This window comes from Bacillus rossius, chromosome 3, assembly GCF_032445375.1.
Source record: "Bacillus rossius redtenbacheri isolate Brsri chromosome 3, Brsri_v3, whole genome shotgun sequence".
Taxonomy (NCBI): Eukaryota; Metazoa; Arthropoda; class Insecta; order Phasmatodea; family Bacillidae; genus Bacillus; species Bacillus rossius.
Genome location: NC_086332.1, coordinates 91,962,242 through 91,980,643, shown reverse-complemented (window position 1 = coordinate 91,980,643; position 18,402 = coordinate 91,962,242). Strand labels below are relative to the sequence as shown.

The following is an 18,402-nucleotide window of genomic DNA, read 5'->3' as shown; positions in this document are numbered from 1 at the left end:
TCACCTAGAAGAAGTATTGGAACACGATCGGTCAGTGAAGTATAATTTGTGGCTGGAATGTACTTATTGAACACCTGAACTATTTGAATACGAAACTTGCAAAAGAAAGAGCTTTCAAGACGATGCATACTGCTCTATCATACTCTGTAAATTATGCTATTGGAAAAAATGTCGCGAAGAGGAAGTATACCAGGGAAAATATAGAGGATGGACACTAAGTAATGTGGATCGATTGCAACTGAGAACAAACAGACTCTGCTCATTGAAAAAAGAAAACATGTATGTCTTATCTGTATAATTTAAGTAATAAATTTTATTTGTAAAAAGTTTTTTCTTTATTTCTTGAACTTTTCCTTTTTTTAAGTAAAATGTGATACATAATTGAAATACATTTGTTATATTGATCAAGGATTGAACCAAGCACTGTAATCGATTGAGTAATTCAGTAAATAAGCGATTTTTTTCATGAATTTTGTAATCATCCCCAAATTTATAACTAACAGATTAAATATTTTCAAGATGGCTGACTAGACGATCGACAAGATGGTGGACGCCCTTGCAATAAATAATGACTGCACTCTAGTGGGGAAAACTGAAACTAATATGGCGGCAGTGCACTCTGGCAAACGACGTGTGTACTACATGACTAGAGCACCTGGTAACAAGTAGCTACTGAAAATAAATATGGTTGCCTCCAGCAGACGAAAACAAGAAGACGACTCTGAATCATGAACCAAGCTGGCAGTTTCCAGAAGACTAAAACAAGATGACTGCTGTTATGTCACAATCCAAGATGGCGGCCTCCAGCTGATGAAAACAAGATGGCGGACGTGACGTCATACTAGCTGTCGTAATACATACATTAATATTAATGGTGAGAGATTTGTCTGTCGGTGGCCTCCGTGGAGGAATGATCCATCGCCCTTTTTTATTTTGTCCTCACCGGGTTCGAACCGAGGACTCCGATCTCCATGATGTATATGCGTTTTTCAATTAAATTTTATTAATATCGTAAATATTTTTATAAATTAATTTTTTTTCATTATCTAGAATAATAGTTACGAATTTTTTCAAGATGTCATACGTGATGTCACTATACAAAATGGCGGGATGTTTTAACATCTCAGTTGGCGGGTTTGACGTAAATCAGATTTTTATATCATACTATTTAAATTCCAATTAAGTATTTTTTTTTATATTTTTATAAAACAATTATATGCATACTCTCACCGGGAATAGAAGCGAAGACTAAACTGGATCAAGTAACTGATCATTTAAAGAAAATAATTTTTTTTTAGAATTTTTTCGGAATGTTTTTGTCAAAAATGAAAGAATTTCAAGTTTATGGACATGGGGCTTTTGAGGGAAAATTCCCCTCTCGGCGGTATATTGCCCCTTTCGTTGGTAAATTACCTTTCTGATTTTTTTGAAGGGAAAACAATTGGAAATTTTCCCTTACGTGAATTTTTTCCTCGGAATAGGGAAGTTTTTACGAATTTGTGGTAAAATTTTGGCAAATTTTGTAGGTCGAGGTAAAGGTCATCCAAAATGGCCGCCTGACGTCACAATCCAAGATGGCGGTCATCTGATCCGTCTCCATGCCCAGAACCCAGGCGCCGGAAATACATTTATATACTCTTATAAACGACACACAAAATAATATTTAAATAGTTTTAATGTTTATATTAATACTGAATACTCAATATTTATTTGATTATTTTTTTTATTTTATTGAAACTTTACTTCACCAACTGTATTTACAATAGCTATCTCTCCATTCCTTTTATTATTTTATTTCTATTAATTACATGCATGAAAAATGTAGTTTTTTATTACGCCAAGTAAGTAACTTCTAAAGCGCGTACATTCGTACACGCACGCAATTATACACACCCACACACCCACACACCCACACACACACACCCACACACCCACACCCCCACACCCCCACACACCCACCCACACACCCACCCACACACCCACCCACACACACCCACACACACCCACACACCCACACACCCACACATATATATATAACATTTTTTGTCCATCCAAAGCGTAAACAAACTATCCATAATTTATCTCTTGAGCAAGCCATGTAAAAAACATGGCGCTTCCAAGTTAATAGCTGTCATGCAACAAGTTCGTCTCTGGGTCTTGTCGATGCTCATAGCGAATGGGAAACTGCTCTCACTTGAAATCGAAGGGTGTATTTGAATTTATGGGTACTAACGTAATGTGAGCATCAGCAATGCAATAGCTATTGCCAAACATTTAATAATTAAACATCAATAATGCAATTAGGGGTGTGGGAAAGTATTACGGCGATGGTTTTACGAAATCTCGCCTAGAGAGTAAATTACCTCTTGTTTTCGAAGAGCGAAACATTTCACCGAGTTCTGATCGAGATCGGAGTATAACTGATGTTTGTATAAGAAACAAACAAACCTACAAAAAAACTTTTAAAAAATCCCTTTCAGCACAGCCTACAGCATAGGTAAATTTCGAAGCATATACTTATTCTGGAAACTTCTATAAACTTCTGGAACATCTTAAGAACGTAATTGACATAGATTCCTAGATGTTCTCCTTATCACAAAATTCCAAAATGATCGATAAAATATTTTCTCATATCCCATGGAGCGAAAATGTTTCCAATGTTTTTAACTCGACGCATCTAGTATTGAATACCTTAGAACGATTTTTCATACAATGCCTACTACGGAAGTAGTGAATTTTTTGACCTTAAAATAATATTTTTTTCCCTTACTTGGGCATAAAAATTTGCTTTGGCCCAAGGCTAAGGATAACATAACATGGTTTAAAATAAATTCTAACAATTTTGATAGTAAGGAAGTATAATTTTTAATACCCCTCCCCCACCTATTTTTTACTGTAATAGTTCGTCTCATCAAACGTTGTTTTAGCCAATGGTTTTAGATAACGTTTAGGATTTTTACAAGTAATAAGGTATTTGACAGTATATCTACTAAAGAATGAAATGTTTGTCTTTCGACCATTATTTCCACCTCTTACAGTTTGCTTACATAAAAATTTGCTTCAGACAAAAGTTTTAGACCATAAGTTTAAATAAATAATAACGGATTAAATAGTGTACGTACATGGTACTTAAGTTTAATTTAAATATTTTAGTCCAACCCCTGTTTATTTCAGCCCCTTGAAGTAATGGTTCTTCTTGTCAAAAATTGTTCCAAACCAAAGATTGACATAATTTTTAGAAGATTTACAATCAACTGTTATAGATTCTATAGTTTACCTAATACGGGAGTTATGAATTTTTTTTTTTTTTAACCCCATGTTTATTCCAACCTTCCCAAAAATGATTTTTGTAACAAAAAATGTTTTAGACAAAAGTTTATGATAATATTTTTAAGTTTTTCAAACAATCACAACGGATAGCGTGCCTACTAAGGGAGTTATGAATTTTGTTATCCTTCGAACCTTTTTTTCACCCCTTGCTATAATTGTTGGTCGTATCAAAAATTAATATGGATGAAATTAGTAAATAATATTTTAATGTGTTTCAATAAATAATAACGGTTTTAATAGTGTACTTAGTACGGAAATACTTGTTTTTAATCGTACCTACCCGTTTTTTTGTCATCCACTTACTGCAATAGTTCGTTTTACCATAAATAGTTTCAGACAAAAATTTTAGATAAAAATTATAAAATTTACAAACAATTTTAACGGATTTGATGGTGTGCCTACTAAGAGAATTATGAAATGTTTTGTCCTCCAACCCTTGCAGTTATTGTTGGTCATATCAAAAATGTATTTGGACAAAAGTTTTTGGTATTACTCCTACGAGTTGTAATACGTTCAAACTTATGAGATATTTGTCACATTATGAAACAATAGCGATTTTTTTTTCTGTTTTTCAAAATACCTTCCCCATTTCTACCCTATTGGTAGAATTTTGTCCATTGACGAACTCGACCTAAATTTACTATTACTATACTTCATGTATCAGTTTGGAAATGATTTGTAAAAATTACTGCATTTGTTGTGTCCATAAAAACGTAGATTATAAATGTAAATACCTTTTGAATCGATAGTTTTGGAGTATAAGGACCATGAAGCGAAAAAAATATATAAAAAATTTTCCTCCGGAAGACGTACCATTGTTAACGGCTACAATAGGTAGTCTTCCTTCAAAATCTACCTAATGAACCTACAAATAAACATAATAATAACCCTTCCAATAAACTTTAAAATAAACATACAAACAAAAAAACTTACACTTAAATATACCAATAAACATAAAACTTTACACATTCGTTGAAGGTAAAATAAACCATAAGATATGTAATCAACTCAGACGATACAGATGTTCGCACATGCGTAAACCGGGACTCGAACCCAGACTGGTGCCTCCGACTGCGCTACGGCAGGCCGATGCTTGCTAGGGCGGGGCCAGGCGGACGTCGCGGTACTCACCGTGGTGTAGATGTCGAGGTCCTTGTAGGGGTTCACCGCCACCAGGATGGTCCCCGTGTACGTCTGCGGCCGAGTCAAGGATCAGTCTGAGCACCGCTCCACACACACTCCACACTTGCGTCATTCGTGCTGCTCAGGCCACTGCCCTTTCCCTAGCGCCAGCGTGTAATACACTTGTACTTCCGAAATAAACCTTAGCAAACAATCTGCCCTTAAATGCTCGCAATTAACATTGTCCGAAATGCACCTACTTGGGTTAGCAGTGAATTTATACTTTCTTCAAGCAATAGTAACGTTTGTCGATTTTGTGCTAACAAGCTAACAAAAAGCAACATTTGATCCCACGGCCGGGCTGGAACTTGAACCCACGACCCCAGCCCAGAAATTCAGTAAAGCTGACCAGTACGCCACCCATGTCGGCGTTGGCAGTTATGTTATTAAGGGCAGCTACGTACGAGGTACATTCATTAAGTAAGATCAGTTCGGTCATTAAGAAAGGTAAACTCGTGAGAAAATGATTTTAACTTGACAGTTTTGTTTACTAAACATCTACTTCACTTATTCACGTAATCTCTATTCAGTTCCAACCACTTATCGTAACTCTGCACCAGATTCTTTAACCCCGCTGCACGGAAGTACGACGCCCCGAAACTAAACCAGCCAGGAAGCGCGGCTATCCGCAGTGCAGACGTGTGAAGTGGGAAGCCCGCACACAGGGGCATTAATCAGGCCCAGCAGATATCAAGTCGGTGGCATCTTGGCGAGTCGCCCGGCAGGCATGGCTGCTCGCCGACCACCCCAGGTGACAAGGAGAGCGAAGTCTGACGTGTGAGGATGCGCGTATCGGTGCGATTGGTGTGTGCAACAGGATATTTACCTGTCCCTGTGTAATGCCCCTGTGTGTGGGCTTCCCGCTTCACTCGTCTGTACTGCGAGTAGCCGCACTTCCTGGCGCGTGACTTGCCTGCTCGCTTCGGCTATGCGAGAGATTGCTGCTGTTACTACTTATTGCTGTTTGCTGGACTGTCTTTAAGATGTTGCCGCGGCCGCTTTGTGGGTGATACGAAAGGTCCGTCGTGAAGCTGACGAAGCATTCAAGGCTACCAATGTCGACTGGTTTAATTCCAAGGCGGCGACTTCTGTGCAGAGGGGTTAAAACAAATGGTGCAGCGTTACGAAAAGTACTTAGAACTGAATTGTGATCATACGGTAAAATGAAGTGGATATGAAGTAAACTAAAACCGTCACTAAAAACCTTATTTTCACGAGTTTATTTTATGTCCAAACGGATCTTACTTTGACTATCCCCCGTACTTTAAGGCTTCGTGTTTTATGCTTGTACTAGTTTTGTTTAATTATGTAATAAATTTTTTTTTTAGTTATATTGTTTCTATTTAATATATATTTTCATAAGATTACGTTCAGATTGTAATGGACACTGAAAGAAACACCATTTTCTTATTCCATAGTTTCTTCGTGACCAATACATTAAATTCATAAATATTTATAGTAATTAAAATTTATGAATGAGCAAACCCAAAACCCTTTTTTAAACTCGAATATCATAAAACATTAAATATTGAAAAAATGTCACATGGAATTCAATTATAATTTATTTTTCATTATGCCCCTTAAAATGTAATAATTTATCCAGGGAAACAAACTAACCCTAAAGTATTTAAGTTTCTGAATAAAATTACGTAGCATTTTATACATATTTTTCAAACTTTTTTTGCGTGTTTGTCTCTTTGTTATGCTGGAAATGAAAATTTTTAATTATAAAATATTAGTTAGTGAAATTCTGCAAATACGAATAGTTAACATGAAACAAATTAATAAGATACTGCAGAAAAATATTAATTACGAGCGTATGGCCTAGTTAACTTTAAATCACGGTTTTAACCAAGATGATATTGCGAGATCAGCTATTGCTATAGCAACCTTGGAGCAATACTACCACCGGGTCTACGAGTCATAGCAATAACACTGAGTGGGCGAAATGCAAGCAGCTATAAGTGAGGTGGAATCGTAGAAAGACACTGGAGAGTTACCAAAAGTGACTATCAATAAAATTTGCACAAAGGTTTATTTTAAAACAATGTACAGAAAAATTCTGACTTATAGTCGATATTTACTAATGACACTTAGTATAATCAGCTCTCTTTCACAAAACACATTTTTATCTAAGCTGTATCAACTATGGTATCGGCAGATATATTTTTACAATACTACGAATTTTTTTTCCTGTAGACACAATTGATACTATTATTTATTTTCATTGTTGAGAGCAAGGAAATGTCTAAGCTGATTCGTCAGTTTCTTTGACGTGTTCGTGTGTTCATATGGAAGAATGCGCCATCGGGCTAAAAGAGACGAATAACTCTAAATAGGTAGGTCAATAGCAGGGCATAAAACGTAATCACTCATATCTCGAGGCGAGAACATTAAGGAATGGTCCCGGTGAACTATCGGGGAATTTCCATTCGCGTGTCACATTGTAATAAGGGCAGTAGCTCAACGCCCTAGCGGCCTTTGCGCGAACTATTTTAAGGCGCGTGTGATGCGATAACGTGATAGAGATCAACATGACCTCCAGGAATATAGTAGGTAGGCTCCCGCAGTTTTTGAGTTAAGGCCCGGCTGCACATAACACGGTGTGCAGAGCTTCAGAAGAAAACACACGATTTGAAAAATGCACGCGATATTCGAGCTAGGTCTGTTTACAGGAAGTATTTAAGAATGTGCTAAGGGTAGATGAGTAGTTTTGTTTCCGTATTTCTTTTCCAAGAGGTATTTTTTGGAGACTGAAAGTGACTATGCCTAAAAAATTATTCTGAAAACACGCGTTTTAAACAGATTCTTTAGAGTACTCAAGAGACTTACATTACATCTTTATCTTTATTTTCCTGAAATCAAATGTTATGGTAACTTCTCAATTTCGCAGTTGTCGAATGCACGATGAGGACTGCGCGCTGCGCTGTTCGGAGCCTTGCTGTTATAGGATATACCGCGCTAGGGCGTCACACTTATCATCCCTCCTCACAATTAAAAAATAAAGTGAACTAGTCTTTCAGTACTCGCCAGGGATGTTTAAACATATAACTTCAGTAACGAGCAAATTCATGTGTTCTAATGTGGTTCATCTTTCAAATTAACTTATTATACGAACCTCACACACAAAATCTACCGTAGAAATATTAAAAATAATGCCGGTTCGATAAAAATACGAAAAGTACTTATTTTAGCTAAACAACTATAAAAATGTTTTCCTCTTTTAAAATCTAACTATAATTCTGTTTAACAAGATGGTACTATTGATTTCTCTGACTAGCCGAACAACAGGAGTATCGAACGCGTTGGATGTAAAAGCCTTTGCGCTGAACATGTGATATTTCCTCCTAGACCGTAAGTATCATTGCCTGCGTTTTTGAGGTTGGACTGATAAGGCACGTTGAAGGAGAAGGTTTGGTATGCACCATAAATGCGATGAAATAAGCGCGCATTTCACAACGGAAATTTGGCACGTTGAAAGTCCAATGCACATGCATGCAGAAACTGCTATAGCCGAGAGCCGAAGTCGTCAAGATTGTGGACCCGCGGGGGATGTATTAAGTATATTGGCGTGCAAAACTAAACTTTATGGTAGTTTCACTATCCTGGAATACATTATGTAAATTTGAATAGCCAAAAAAATATAATAACAACTTTAAAAATACCTATAATTGATTATCCAGGAAAATAGTGATTGTACGAACATGACGACAAATAGAATTATCATTTTGTTGGTTCTCTAACGCATGACAAACGAAATGCTGTTATATTTAAATTTATGCATGTTTAAAAAACTTAACAATGCAAAATTTAATAAGTTAAAATATTCCATCCAGCAATGTTTTGTTGCAAAATTGAGATTAAAATAATAAAGTTTGAGATAACTCAGACCGAAAGTAAACATTGATGGTGTAATACTACGGTATAATCAGACTATCTGAAACTGTTTGTTATTGTTTTACGTTCGAGGTTAATACCGCTTCCCGGACTTTCGGCAGTGTTGTGTTTTGTTTTGTTTCTCGCATGGCGGCGCGCGCAGCTCGTGCTGCGTCATGACAACTGCTGATATAAATAATCGCGCGGCTTTTGGAACAGCTTCAACGAGCCTATGCTTGTGTCAAAGTGACGTTTTATTGGCCTAGGGAAAAATGACGCTAACGTGTCGCGGCCGTGATTGGCCCATTTCAAGTAACAATTCATTTTAGGCAAGAGAGAAGAAAAGAGAGTGGAAAATGACGCCATTTAGTGCGTGGTGAAGTTAATTCCCTCGGGAAATATTTATACGTGGCGAGGCTATTTTCGGCGTTAGCACTGTGAAAATTACTTCTGCATACAGGGCAATAGTCAGATACGCCCTGACATTGAATGCAGAGGGCTTGCATTCAATTTACGTGAGTTACGACGTATTTTCTGAACGATCATAATCGTCCAGAGTTAAGGTATGGCCTGCATCGTCTTTGTATAGGGACGCTAACGTAATTTTTACCGTCAACTTCATTGAACAGTATTAGGACAAACTTTAATGTATTATTAAATTAAGTGACCATTGACTTTCGGCAAATATCGGCAATTAATTACGAACCACAATTTATTCGCACACAGGTTCAGAGGTCCAGAAGCTAGGAATTTCATGCTCAAGCAAGCCGGAGCAAATCCCAAAACTGTTACGTTGTGAACACTTCCAGGAACTTAAATACTTTTTATTTTATTTTTTTTAAGAGTCAGGTTGTCTACGAGAATCCCATAGACTGGACTAATTTAGTTATTTAATATTTGTTTTTGTGACATAATGACTCTAGGTTCTTCATGTTGATATGTTTGATTTAATAAAAATAATTCAAAAGTATATTATTTTTACTTACACATGTTGAATACCTCTAGCGCCCTGTTATTAATTCCTGCAATAGAGTTCAAACGTAATTTTAAAAGAAAATATTAATTTGTTCAAGTACACGTTTGTGTACAATGGTGTGACATGATTAAAAACATGTGAGATTATCTGTCCAAATATATTTGATGGAGAAGATTGGAAGGCATTGACAATATAGTTGGGGTGGTAGTATTGGAGAGAAAGTGGCCTCCAATATTCTCCGTCAAATATATCTGGACAGATAACCTCACATGTTTTTTAATCATGTCACACCATCAAAGTTTATTTTTGGCCTGAGCTATCTCAAACTTTACCATTTTAATCTCAATATTTGCAACAAAACAGTGCTGGATGGAATTTTCGAAATTATATTTTGCATTTTTATATTTTATAAACCTGTATAAATTTAAATCACAGTAATATTCGTTTCACAATGAAATAAATTGTCAGTGATTTTCTTTTACAGTTAAAGAAACAATTTCATTTTTACATATAAAAATGTTTTCGCATACTAAATTTATTTTATTTAATTAAATTTTTTAACCTTTTTCATTACTTTATTACTTTCATTACTTCATGTTCTTTTCGCCATTTGAAAGAACAGTTGTGACGGAAATGGATGTAATTTCCGTTTTTGCTAGGCATGATTTTCATTGGCCGATAGTATCCAACATCCAAAATATTTGCAAAAAATTCAATAGAAAATCAGTCATTCAACTCGTCATAACGCTATCCGGTGACGTCATAACGCTATATCTTGAATTTGACATCGCATATTGGGAGGAAAAATTTGACAGTACGATAGGGCTTTAAGTAATCAAGTAAATCATCGGAACGAAAATTACGGTTTTGCGTGACTTTTTATGTGAAAACTATTGTTCGAATATGCAACATGTCGTATACAATGTCAATGAGCTGTATGGAAATAAATTTTGTATTAAAAAGTATTAGAATTTTTTTCAAAATTTAAATTTTTTTTATTATCTCTTTAAGTATAAGGTAAACAAATTTTCAATCCCGCACTTTTTATTAGTACATAATAAAAAAAAATTCCAAGTGTTTTGATGATCACGCACATTGTAGCATTTTCCCCATAGCACTCAGAAGTAGGATTCTTTGTGGTGCCACAGATCCTCGGAGCAGAATGCACGCGGAACACACTGGCGCACAGCAGCCACGCCGGCTGCGTCCGGCTGTGCGCCAACTCTCGACACTCCTCCCACTCCGGGGCAGAGGGCGCGGCAACACAGACAACATCCAAGGATCCAGAACATTTAGTAAAATGCCGAACGTAAGAGAGGAGGATCACCAATCATTTGTTTAAGAAATTTCGATTTACCAATATTATGTAATGGAACAAAAACCGTGAAACTGTTATCAAATAATGTAATTAATGCCACAATCATGTCAGAATAAAAGAAAGGACAAACAGAACTTATTCAAAGGATTCCACCCATACATACCGAACAGCCATTTCAATTTAAAAGACTCTTAATTTTCAGTAAGATTAGAATTTAGTATGATAAATAAGTTATTGTGGTATTAATTTACAACAATAATCATACTTTTCTCATGGGCAGTTATATGTAGCTTGCTCTCGAGTAGAAAATTCAAACAATTTATATATCTATTCACCAAATAATAAAATAACAAATATAGTTTATAAGCAAGTATAATCATAGTTTATAAGCAAACATGATGATAGTTTATAAGGTTTAAGTTTATAGATTGTAAGTAAATATTGTATAAATTAATTTGGTATAAAATGAATTAAAAAGAATATTTAAAAAATGTTTTCTTTCGAAAAATCTTTGTTAGATAAAGTGCGAGATGCATTTTTACCCGGGCAACGCCGGGTATTGCATCTAGTAATGTAATAAGCAAGATGTTTCATTTCTGTCACGCGTGGACAGCACGCACAATTTTTTATTTACTTATTTCACTGTTGTCTCTTTTATGATTTTTTATGTGGTTTTTTTTTTCATTTTTCAATTTTTTTTTATTTTTTTTTCATGTCTTCTCAACCAACTCTGCTGTTGCCAAAGTAAACTTTCCATAACCGCACTCACGGATGTCGTGCGCCCCTGCCGCTTTCAAGCCACACGTGCTAGCTTAGTGTTGGCGTCGTGTTGGCTACACGGCGCAGCGTGTGTGTTTACTTCCTCTGTGGAGCCGACAGTCGCGGTTAACAACGACACGGGAGTGTTTTGATTACCCGCCCGCAGGGGCAGCGGGCTGCTCCTGCAAGAAGCCACGAGGAAGGACCCAAACAAGGACTCGCTGCTACCACGGCGCACGGCTAGGAGAGGGTTTGTGGGGGGAGGTATTTATAGTCCCGCGGCCTCCGGGGAGGCTTTTGTTTCTTCCGGAAGAACGCGAGCGCCACAACACCAGCTCGCCTCATCTCCACTCTCTTCAATTCATCTTCTTCGTGATTATCAAACCGCTTATAGCAAGCTACCTTTTGGCCATTTTCTAGAGCAGGTGTTCCTTCTGAAAACTGTATTTTTAATTTATTGGTTCCTCTCATTATCTATATAAATAAAAATGTAAATGTTCGTTCAAAGTCTTAAATCTCCGAAAGTTCTTAACCGATTGCTTTGAAATTATAAATACGTGCGTGTTTTTATATACCAATGTCACACCTGTGACAGGTAAAGAGATAAATATAGAGAAGTAAAAAAAATTAAAATTTAGTATTTTCATATAGATATAGGTATGAATATAGAGAAGAGTTATATATGTGTGAATAAATTGATAGAGAGATATACACATACAAATATAAAAATAGAGAATTAGAGAGATGCTTTTTATGTGTATGCCTACTACAAAAAATTACAAAAAATAAATGATTAAAGCACTGCAACGCATGCCGGGCATTAGCTAGTATTTAAAGATTCTCTCAAATGCCATTGAGCAATTTATAGGTATTTAACCGTTCTGAAACGTTTTTTAGATTATGTTAGGCAACTTTTATTTCTTAAAATCTTTTGAACAGTTCTTTATGTTAGGTTAGCTGCATTAAAAAAAATAAGCAACATTTTTAGGGACAAGTACTCAAAATCACCATTTTCGGAAGTTTATTGTATTGTTCTTTGAATGAGTCTCTACTATAGCAACTAATATAATTACTCCTCCTCCCCAGCGGGCTAACCAGAGGACGCCTTGCAAACTAAATTTCCAATACAGTAACATCACCGTTTATGCTGGATTCACATAGCGCGAAGGCGGCGACGCGCAGATTTACAACCAATCACGCTCGGCATATCTATGACTGTCAGCGCGACCAAAATGGCGGACGCGATAGGCTTAAAGATTAGATACAGCTTCAATTTTAATAGCCTCGCTGGTGGCGTGGCTTATTATAATGAGTGTCAGAATTTTTCTTTCGAAAGATGGTTAAACCGTTGCCTTAATCATTATATTTATATTATTATTGAATTTTTAGGGGTTTTGTTTACTAAATTTATATGTGAAATACCTCAAATGTGTTAACGCACAGTGATCTTTTACAACTGAATATTAAATTTGAATTTAACATATGTGCTAGACTTTCAGTAGTCGCCAGTGATGTGTAAACATCTAAACACGGTACCGAGCATATTGTGTTCTCATGTTGCAAATCAACGAATAATACGAATCTCACACGAAATTTAATGCAGCACCCTTCAAAAAAAAGCCACACGCCCACATGCACGCACGCGCACAGATACAAAAACACACACAAACATACACACACAGAAAAACACAAAAAACACACAAATAGCACACACAAACACACACATACCAAAAATACACACAAAAAGCACACACACCAAAAATACACACAAAAACACACGCACACTAAAAGTATTAATTTTAGAGAAAACTCAACAAATGTTTCTCCTTTATAAAACCTAACTATAATTCTGTTTAACAAAATGGTACTATTAAATTCTCAGTGCTAGTCGAACTATAGAGTAACGATCGCGTCACATGTCAATGCCTCAACGCTAAACCTGTGACATTTCTTCTGTTAAATATTCATTTCTAGCAATTCCAAAAAAATGATGAAAGTTTACATAGTAACGTATTTCTCTATGAATTATGAGATTTTGTGTGACAATGTTTGTTTATTTTCAAGGTTTTTTTTTTTTTTTACTAGTTGAATACATGTTTTAATCTATGATTTTATAGAAGTGAAACTAAATTATTTATAACTATGTGTTTGTATAAATAAAAACAGTTTGAGGCAAACCATAAATTTTGATCATCTTATGTTTGATGTGAGAACTAAAGTTTAGTCGTTAAGAGGCCACTCCAGTGTTTTGGGGGCACTACGCAACCCGCGTTAACCTCATAAGATTCAATGCTATTTTCATTTTGCTTATAACTAATTAACTAATATAGATTTCGAAATGATGCTTGCTTGATATGTAAGACAACGATGCTCTTATCAAAGCCCCTTTCTTCAAAAACGTGCATAAATTATGGTTCAAACCTAAACAATACACTTATGCATATTAGTAAAGATTAGTAAAAAACCATAATTTATGCACGTTTTTGAAGAAAGGGGCTTTGATAAGAGCATCGTTGTCTTACATATCAAGCAAGCATCATTTCGAAATCTATATTAGTTAATTAGTTATAAGCAAAATGAAAATAGCATTGAATCTTATGAGGTTAACGCGGGTTGCGTAGTGCCCCTGAAACACTGGAGTGGCCTCTTAAGGTAAATAAAAAAATTCTATAAAAGGGAAAGTCTTTATTGAACCATCCTTGAAGCAAGAAGCTTTCCTACTACTGTGAATAGTTTTATATATTATTAAAGGATGTTTGATTGATACATAGGCAATTATTCCGGACTAGATTGAAGTGTCTGAGGTTGACAATAAATGCAATGAAATAAGCGCGCATTACACAGTGGAAATTTTAACGGCTCATAGTCAAATGCGCATGCATGCAGAAACTGATGTACCACGAGTCAAGTCGTCAAGATGGCGGACCCACGTGTAGCAACATGCACCCGTATATATTATCTTTCGCGAAAATCGGGGGTGTGCAAAAGTAAACTTTACGATAAGGAAACTAACCTGGAATTCATGTTATGAACTTGAATAGTCATAACAATATAACATCGCAACTTTAAAAATACCTTTAATTAATTAGCCAGGAAGATTGTGTTGGAACAAACTTAACATCCAAGATATTTAATATTTGGTTGTTTATATAATTACGAACTCGGTATTATCTAGTAAGTATTATCAAACTAAAATTTGCAGTTAAATTGATACATTAACACAAAATTTGCCTAAAACATTTTGAAACACTAAGTAAATGTATGTATATTTGTTTTTACTTAAACGACAGAAATCAGTCTGTACATAAACTACCTACAATCAACCTTATTGAGCTGATTCAATATTTAAGCTTTAGCAGTAACAATTTAATCACGAAATTATTTTATTCAACATGGCGTCGAGTATATGTAGGCTAACAATTTGTTATGTTTCTACAGCATGACGAACGCTGCGCATGTTAACTGAGGGTTGTTCATCGCGGTCAGGCCAAGGAGCATGTAAGAAGATCTGGAGTGGACATGTGTAGGGCGAGAGCGAAGCCAGCCGGTTGCGAAGAAGGGTTGAAAAGAAAGAGGAAGAGAGCGTATTTCTACTGCAAACGCAGCCCCAGCCCACTTGTCCTTGAGGTTTGAGTGGCGCTGGTGTGCGGCTACAATGGTGATTTCCTGTAGCGCATATGGCTGTACAAATCGATGGAATTCCAAGCCGGATGGCGTTGCTTTTCACATGTATTAAAGATTTCTTTTTTCATTTGTTAACTAAATTAATTCCCAAAACTTTTGAAGCATCAGAAAAAAGTGGCAAATTTTTTAAACGGAAGTAACTAATCTTCGAACTTTTCGAAAAACCTAAGAAAACTATTTAACAAAGAGAAGTTGTTTCAGTTGTAAGTATAATTCTTTACTTTTTTCATAGATTTCCAAAACGTGACGATCAACGACAGATCTGGGAAAAAGCGACAAAGCGGAAAAATTGGACTGCGTCTCCGAACCATGCATTGTGTGCAGTGCATTTTGAAGACAAATGGGTCTTAAGAAGCGAAAATCTAACTCGATTAAAGGATGATATGGTGTTCGGTATATTAAGGTTTCCCTCAAAGGAACGGTTTCACAATGCTTTTAAGATATTAGATAAATCCCAACATAAGTTTAAAACATTTCTCTTAAAAGTGTGCTTCGTAGCATTAAAAGACGCGCCTTAATTATTTTGCAAATTTATCATTGTTATGGTGACGATGTCAGGGGTTTTCGTATTTTTTTTTAAGAAATATAGTACAGTATGTATTAGCAACTACGTTAAGAACTGTTATTTTATTCACACAGAGAAAAGAAATACAAAATGCTAAAATTTGGCGTCTGTCTTTTTATATCCTACTAGCTAAACCCGGCCACGCTTTGCTGTGGCACAGTTTAATATTAATTCATTGTTTAATTTAATATTTTACTGTGCATGGCTGTGGAATGTAATAGAAGAAATAAAAATGTGTTTAGCTTAAATATTTTTATTGTAAAGCTAATGGAGCACCCGACATATAACTGTCCATGAGAGAAGCATTCATTTTCTAAATTCAAACCGCACACTTGCAAAGATTGTCCTTGTGCTTTATTGATGGTCATAGCGAACGCAAGGCGTATTGGAAATTGAAGTCGTTTGAACTCGAACGCCATATCTGTCGGAATAAGTGGCATTCGTGGAAGTAATACGTCTTCACCTTTATGAAGTCCAATCAAAATTGTTGCTTCAATAAGATTATCCATTAATTTTTTAACTACTAATCGTGTACCATTACATAATTTAGGCTGACAGATATTTCGAAGCAATATAATTGGCACACCAATTTTCAAATTCAAAAAATGTGGTGGTAATCCTGGAACATCGAGTGAATTGAGAAATTCCGTTGGAAAGTTCACTGCTTCATTTTGGTGCACTACTGAATCAATAGATTTGTATGTCATTGTTTCACCTTCGATTCTGTTTATAATACTATTGTTCATATCGTGTACGTCAACATTTTTAGCCGCTAGAATGGCTCTTTCGCTCAACCATGCATGATTTTTGAATTTTGTTTCGATGTTTTGGAATACCTTGTCTACTAATTCCTCTTTTGAATCTACGATGTTGCATAAATCAGATGATAAGCTGATTTTTCCTGTTTCTGGATTTGTAGGTACAGTGCCGTTACCAACTTCAATTAATTGTCTTGAAAATATGACTGCTGTTGGATCGTTCTGAAGTTTAACTCGCATATTCGTAGTTAAATGCATTTTTTTTACTGTGCTCCAAAAATTTGAATATTTTTTAATTTAAACGTATTTTTATCAATAGAGTCGAAAGAATATACTTTCAAATTAAATAAAGTTTTTTATTCTTTCTTGATATATATATATATATATATACATATTTGTGTAAATTATAGTCGTCAAAGCACAATGGTCGAGTAGCCTGATGTGCTTGAACTTCGACAATATGGTACAGCATCGTCGAGCGTGGTCATAACTAAGTTGGGTGACCATGATATTTAGTTATAGAAACTTTTTTTTCCTACTTTTCCGGTGGATTTTCCCAAACTTTTATTTCATATAAACACTCTTCTGTTAAGATGCAATGTTCTGTAAAAATTTCAATCCAAACCATCGTATACTTTCCGAGTTTTGCGGCCAAATACATACGGAAGCTAAATTTTTATATATATATAGATATAGGCTTGTTATTATATGTGTGTTGTAACATGTATAAAAATGTTAAATATATTCAACAATATTTGGTAATTATATATATTTAAAAACCTTTATGTACGCTACTTGAAACTACGTGAAAGGTTTTCAGTCTATAAAGGCCTATTCTATGATTTTTTAAAATTATTAATTCTTATGCAAACAATTAATAAAATTGAAAGTTTCTTACATTGTCAGTATATGCATAGCATTACAGTTATTACAAACAATTCTCTACCAGTGTTTAGCTAAGGTTTGCATGTTACGTTGGTTGAGTAAGTAGACTGGAACATGAACATGATATTGAAAAGACTTCTAACTTCTACTAATACACGTATATTACAAGAGATTTGTAATAGATTAAATGAAGTAAGTAAGAATTAGTTTTTTATAAACGTTGTGTATGAAATTATAAAATTTGAGAAGTATAATAACAAAAAGAAGTGCGTTACGAAGACATATGTCGGTAGTGTTACCCACTGAAACATTATTCCCACTTCAACTCTCTGTAAAAATAAAAGTATGGGGTTGAATGCGTCAAGAGTGGTATATAAATAAAATTTGAAGCTTCTTCCTAATTTCATACGCAGGTGTCCCCCACCTATAGTTGCAAACAAAAATTTTTCCTCGATGTTGAAATTTACTCTGCGTATTCACAAAAAAATTTGGCAGTAAATAGGTATTTAATTTTTAAAAATGAAAGTATTCATGTTTCGAAAAAAATATTAAAGCGGTGTGGGGAAGAATGTTTACAGATAATCCAGTAAAATTTTCAGTTTGATTGTTTTGATAGTTTCGGAGCTGTTGCGAGTTTAGTTTGGAGGATTTTACGGCCGCGCGAGACAAGTTTGGCTCGTTTTCGTTTTCTTCCAGCGTAGGAAGCAGGGAATAAACGCCGATACCCGGCTTCACCTCGCATCCTTTGCTGGCCTTCCCTTGTCCTCTCCAGATGTATTACTGTATATTAGCTCCATGGGTCAGGCGGATCGGCACGACCTGTCCACGTCGCCGTGCACCCCGACTGGACCGGCGCTCGACGACCACTGCTGACGTCACTTGTGGCTGCTGCAGATGGCATCAAGGAGTACAGGAGTAAACAGAGCTGTCACTTCCAGGCTAAACATTTTTTTCCCCCTCTCCGAAATAGGTCACTAATGATTCTTGCATTACCAGCCACGCGGAATAAAACCAAATATATTTAGTTCTGTCCCGAATCATATCAGGATTTAGGCTATTTTAGAATTCT

At 35.6% G+C, this 18,402-nt stretch overlaps 1 protein-coding gene across 2 annotated transcripts in view; it reads right to left on the bottom strand.

Annotated features, from left to right (window-relative positions):
- Positions 1–18,402, bottom strand: part of LOC134531029 (myosin-I heavy chain) — a 373,169-nt gene that overhangs the window by 199,284 nt on the left and 155,483 nt on the right. For both annotated transcript variants that reach the window (XM_063366521.1, XM_063366522.1), the window contains exon 3: positions 4,462–4,524. In XM_063366521.1, the coding sequence (XP_063222591.1) occupies positions 4,462–4,524 (63 nt within the window). The remainder of the gene's footprint in view (positions 1–4,461; positions 4,525–18,402) is intronic.